Raw genomic sequence first — 6,148 nt, 5'->3', positions numbered from 1 at the left:
GCTGCAGCAACAGCCCCAAGGCCCACAAGTAACATCTTCAACCTCCCTCCCACACTTCATTTCGAACCAAGAGCGGCGGCAGCAGCACTGAAGGCCTGCAGTAGCAGCAGCAGCATCAGCTGCAGCCGCAGCCTTCCCTTAAAACGAACAACACCCAGCGCAGACAGGAGTTGGCGTTCCCCGAGGCTCCCCACTATAATCCCTTCAGCCTGTAGTCCAAGGCTCCATTCTAATGGATCAGCTACGAGGGAAGCTTAGGTGACCAGTTGAACCGGCGTTTCCTTGTGAGTATGGGTCAGGGCTCAAGTGAAAGTTTGGGATCGTGCTACAGTGTCAGTATGGCGGGAGAAGACTCAATACGAAGCTGTTCAGCATATATTCGATAAAAAGGGGGGAAATATAACTAAAGTAATCGTCTTATCTTCAGGCTCACGACTGGCCTCGTGAGACTCAACTGAGGCGATTCGGGCGGTCCGGAGATAGACCAACACCGACCCAACTGTGCATCGAAATTACCCTTTTTTATTGTCCTTTGTTTCCATTTTATTTAAAAGTTGAGGACAATTTTGTTTTAAACTCAGAAAGTCACTTTTTCAGTCCTGTTTGCCTTCCCACCGCTGGTTTCTGCGGGCCTGCATGCGAGTGGAACTCGACCGACCGACCTCCCTTGGGCAGGTGCGCCGTCAAAAAGGCTGCAGCTTTGCGAATCAAAAACGATTAAGATAACTCTATATCAAAAAAATTAGACTTTTTTGGATTGTCTGGAGAAGTGCTTAAGGGGAGAGTCGGTGTTAAAGTGCCGCCGACGCTCCCACTCGACGTCTCTTGTATGTTCATGTTCACGTTCATGCATCTGCAGCTTGTCTTCTGAACTTACTGCTAGCTCTAAGCCTAGTAAAATATTTAAATATTACTGTTGTTGGTATACAAAACGAGCAGAAAAGTTGAGTCAATGGACCTTCTTTACAACCCCAAAACGGACGGCAGCCAGAGTCTCCAGCTGCATGTCAATGAGCTGCTAATAGGTAAACCGGCAGGCGTCCAATTTTCGTTGTTTTCGCTACTTATTTACGTGATTTTTGAGTAGCGTATATCAAAGCCCTAAATGCTTTCAAAGCATGTGGATTTGGGCATATTATTTTTTCCCTGTTTAATTGAAAGGGCGCAGGCGGAACAGTGTCAGTCCGGCGTATTAACTGCGCAGATCGATGGAGAGTTGCGTGCTGTTTGCTCAGTGAAGTGCAAGCCCTTATATTCATATTGGCAATGTCTGGTGTAGCAGCTGCACGGCAGAACGCCTTTACATCCGTGTGATGAGACGAGCACCGTTGCACGCCCTGTACTTGAAAACAACGGAAAATGCATATATCACGTTGCCTCTCTGTTGCACGCAGGCTGTCAGAGATTAGATCAAGAAGCCTCTGACTTGCTGCATACGGCTGCGGCTAAGACGAAGACGTTNCAGGCTGTCAGAGATTAGATCAAGAAGCCTCTGACTTGCTGCATACGGCTGCGGCTAAGACGAAGACGTTACAGCAGCAACAGCTCAGCGTCCGTCGTTACATTTCTCGCTGAGGTTTCAATATGTGCTAATTAAACTATACATCCCTTTGACACTTAATCCATTGCATCTTTTGCTCAGTCTGCGTGCACGTGCTAGTATAAATACCTCTGTATATTGCTGCAGGGCCCTAGCCCACTTGCAACTGTTTCATATGGCGAACCAATGCAACCGTTTGCGGCTTACTATACGGTTTTCCAGCCATTCTACGGTTTTCCATACTACATACGCAGCAGTTTTAAGAATTAAATGCATGAGCAGCACCTCTGAATGCAAGCATAGACGTTTGTCGCAGGCGGTCGGAGTACGGCTTGCAAGGGAACAAGAAGCCCAGCAGGGCAAGCAGCGGCTCTTTGTAACGGCGCTTCGGTACAGGCAACACGAAGAGAAGCTACACAGGCGAGCATACTACGAAATAACGGAAACATTTATCCGGCACACTGCATATCTTGAGTTCAGAACCAAACGAGGTACTGAGGAATCGGAAAGACGCTCTTATGTTGCTGCTGCGCCTCTTCCACAGGTTGCAACAGGAGGTTTCCCGATTGCAGCAGGTGCTGCAGCAGCAGCAGCAGCAAATAGCTTTTCTAAGGGCTGAGGACCAGAGCCTTCGGTAGAAGAACTGCGACCCCGCTGCTTTTGCCCTTTGGTCTCCTAATGACCTATTACAGGCTCGGCGGTCGCATACCTGCCTAGAAAGAGCCAAGCTACTTAAATACGGCTGGTGCTTCTTCTTGGGCTGCCTATGACGGTGTGCCGAAGAGCCGTTTCACTTACTGTTTGTGCTCGTGAATTTAGAAGGAACAGAGGCAGGCGCCAGCCGTTGTTGTTGCTGGTCTTGTGTGCAGCTGCAGCATGCAGCTGCCGCCGGGTTACTCCCGCCTTCCTCAGAGTATGCCTCTGCTTCTCTTGAAGGCCTACTCCGACCGCTTGCAAAACGGGTTGGAATCTTCTTTTTGTCGAGCTTAAACCGTGTTTGTCTTCTTCACACATGAATAGACCTTGGCTGACTCTTCAGCTACGGGCATAAACTTGTGTTATTTTGCAGAGCAGTGTCTTGCCACCGATGGCCCACTCTGCAGTATCACCAAACGTTCATACAAGGCATGTAGTGAAAGGTACACAGTGCATGTACTAACAGCAAGCATTGAATACACAAGCATGGGTACGTGTATCCACCTTTGAGACGCCTTGCCGCGCACTCCCCCACAGCTCTTCAAACAGCTCACACGCTTGTTTGCCGGGTTGCCTAAGGAAATAAGGGTGGGGTGGGGCGCTGAGAAGCGAGGTACGGTGATTTTGTAACGATGAAGAAAAAGGTAAACTAGAGAGAATGCCGACTGCTGCAGATATTTGCTGCTGCTAGTGCTATTGGCAAATGGCCGACTCAGGCCGACGCAACAGCCTGCGACTGGTCAGCTACAGCTGCCTCTGCATCGCGTATCGGTTGGGAGCATCTCTTTCCTGCGGGCAGCCTTGCCCATTCCGACATTGGAATCCAGCCGGCGTCGAATCAGAGGTTCGTAGCACAGCTGATGGGGGGATCGGATCAGTCAAAAGGGGATGACGTCCCCAAAGTATGCAAAGATGAGCATACCGTTGGCAGAGACGCTGAGCAAACTACAGTTAGGGATAATTCAGCACACCAACGAAACAGTTAATTCAATATAGCAAGTAGATGCAAAGCTACATAGCCCTGTTCCACCTACCGAAAGAACATGGAAGGCTAGAAGTAGTGTCAAACCACGGTACGCCGTTCATACCCAGGTCTGCGGTCGCCGCCGCCGTTTCTGGAAGAGCATGTATAAGCCCCTGAAGGGTGGCTGAGGGAAAGCGAGATGCAAAACCCCTCCTGGATCTGTCGCTCTTCTGGAAAGTGTACATGCATTTTTCCTTTTGTGTGGCATCCGTCTGTCTACACGTGCGCCGACGATCCCAGCCTCATCCGCCTCGTTCTTCCATTCTTAACATTGCTGCATTTTCGTGTGGGCATTGAAAGTAAACTTAGGGGACTCGTCAACCAAGGAACCTAACGAGCTCAGACTGGTCAGTGCCGTTTCAGTAGAATCGCTCGCTTCCATCTCCAGGCGCATTTAACCAAACAGTTAAAAGAGAAAGAAACCACTATTTAGGCGAGGCTTCTGGCCAGCTGAGCAAGCCGTGGGGGAGCACTGCCCTCGCATGAATTTATCGGCGCGTCTACCCAACATAGCCTGCATCGTGTCGCCGAAAGCGCACTAAATGAATTGGTGCAATTCCCAGGAGGGACTGATTAGTTATTTGGGGCACGAGCGCCTCTTAGTGTGAATGATATCTGTCCTACTATTCCTTCAAACACCCTGCCCTGGGGGTTGGGAAAAAGCAATGGCCAGTTGCACTCAAGTGCAGTCTTGCAGCCGCCTGCTCCAGGACCCCTCAGGCATCCTGGGTTCCCGCCACGGTAGAAGCGCAGGCCTTTAGACATTTCTGTGATGCGCAGGAGTATGCAGGATGCAGATGCGGTGCATTAACCCAGAATAAACCCTAGAACATCATTTGGCAAAGGAGACCCTAGTGCTGATCACCTATTAAATTGAGAATCCCTCTATTCTCTGCTTTTCGCCCCAAAATTTCGAGGCTTTGGTTCCTATTGCCCTCTAGAGCAACCCCTAAAGCGACCTAGGCTAATTACTTTCTCTGCAGCGTTCACATATACTCTGCCTATTCTTGTGATTCGTTGTAACTGCACGTATTCATCAACATATTAGTTGCCCGCTGAAGCGACCGAGCGCTAAAGCATGTTATTTTTTTTTTTTCTCGCGTCCCCTCCCCCAGATGCTTGCAAACCACCAAGGCCCTAGCTGGTGCAGGTGCGGTGCAACGGGTAGTGCCAACTCCCATCTACTACTCAGTATCAATTGTTCCCCGGAATGTTTCTCTATGCTAAGGCGATAAAAGGCAAGGAGTCAACACCACCTAAAAAGGGGAAAACGAAATCCCCCACGGCAGCAGCCGCCGGCTGTCGACAATCTCGCGAGACACCAAAGCGGGAACAAATACGAATGACAGGGAATTCCCACTATCCCTGTTCAAGTGTATTCATACCCCACTAAGAGCTAACACTGCTAGCTCAGGGCAAGAGGAGATATGCTACATTAATGTTCCCTTTGAACTGCTGTGCAGGCAACCGCTCATTTCCCGCAAACGGAAGGGCCCTCACCGCAAGCGGCGACGAAAGCCAGCGTTCGAGAAAATGAGGATCAAATTTTCCGACCTAGTAGCCGTACACCGCACAGAAAAGCTGTTATCCAAAAAGGCATGCATTTGCACATAAAGGCATACCCCAGATGCTGCAATAGCCCATCCTTCAAGCGATCAACCCGGATGTCTCGATAGCCCGTGGGATGTCCACGACCTATGCGCTTCGCAACTCTACAATATCATCCATCATAGATGATTCAGTGATTACGAGACCGTAAGCATTTCTCCGCATGCTACGGCTGACGCGAAGGAACGGAAAGCCTGTTCAAGTTGCCGGAAGGACTCTGACTAGGGCGAACCTTTCGTGGGGTGACTGCCGCGCCATTCCTTGTCGCCGCTGGCGCTTCTTCTGTGAGCTCATCTAACTGAGGTGCCTTGGAGTGCGCTTCTCTGTCTTGAGTTGAGGCGTACACAGCACCTTGTTTGAAGTGCCTCCCATCTTTCTCGTGTTGCTGCGGGTAAACGTGCAGCCCGAGATTTGTGTTGCTTCTGGAGGGAGAAGAAGTCGCCGCGATAACGGTGGCAGCGGAAGTTGCCAGCAACTCAGATACAGCCGGCGGTCTTACAGGTACAAAAGATTTAACAGGAAAGCTTAAAGCCTCAGTTGTTGTCGTTTCCAGAGGCTCATCAGACGTTTTAGTCCCCATGAACAAATTCTCCCACATCCAGACCAGACCGAACATAGCCCGGTCCGCCATCCCGAGGGCCAGAGATATCGAATGTCGTAGCGAGAAAGACGTCACCTGAAGTAAAGTGAAGGGAAAACCTCACAAGAAAGAACTGGGCATAGATTTCGGGCCAAAAAAGCACAACGCACTTTGGGGCACGCTGAAGGGCTTCGGAGTCTCTTGCTAAACGCCAGAGAACCAGACATGTCGCAAGCACGGATTTACGCTATATATATATATATATATATATATATATATATATATATATATATATATATAGGGAAAGAAAAAATGCGTACACAGATTACAAGCTTCAGGAGCCCCAGACGTCTCAGCAGGACGAATGTGCAGCACCCCAAGAAGAAGAGGAACGCGAGCCAAATAAGCTCTGAATCAGACGCAGACCTGTAACACACACAGAAAACAGACCCAGGCAGACAGTTTAAGCATCCCCCTTAGTTGAACGAGCTTATTTCGTGCCCTTCAATCTATCGCTGACGTCCTATCTGCTTTAGCCTAGTCGTCGCAACTACAGTAACATGAGGCAATAGAGAGGCCGTATATGCACCACGGATTTTGCCCACTCCACGAAATGAAAAATTGCATGCGATCACAGGCGCCAAGAGAGCAAATGGAACGCAAAATATTGTTACAATAAATGGGCTATCTTAACTTTGCC

The 6,148-nt window shown here is 49.5% G+C and overlaps 1 protein-coding gene across 1 annotated transcript; it reads right to left on the bottom strand.

Annotated features, from left to right (window-relative positions):
• Positions 1–5,034: 5,034 nt before the first annotated feature.
• EMH_0025830 (uncharacterized protein) lies at positions 5,035–5,499 on the bottom strand (the record flags this gene model as incomplete). Its single annotated transcript, XM_013502524.1, has 1 exon — positions 5,035–5,499. The coding sequence occupies one exon, from the start codon at positions 5,497–5,499 to the stop codon at positions 5,035–5,037; it is 465 nt and encodes a 154-aa protein (XP_013357978.1).
• Positions 5,500–6,148: the final 649 nt, after the last annotated feature.

Source organism: Eimeria mitis, genomic scaffold (assembly GCF_000499745.2).
Source record: "Eimeria mitis Houghton genomic scaffold, Emh_scaff944, whole genome shotgun sequence".
NCBI lineage: Eukaryota > Apicomplexa > Conoidasida > Eucoccidiorida > Eimeriidae > Eimeria > Eimeria mitis.
Note: the sequence above shows the minus strand (reverse complement) of the source record. Positions and strands in the feature narration are given on the sequence as shown.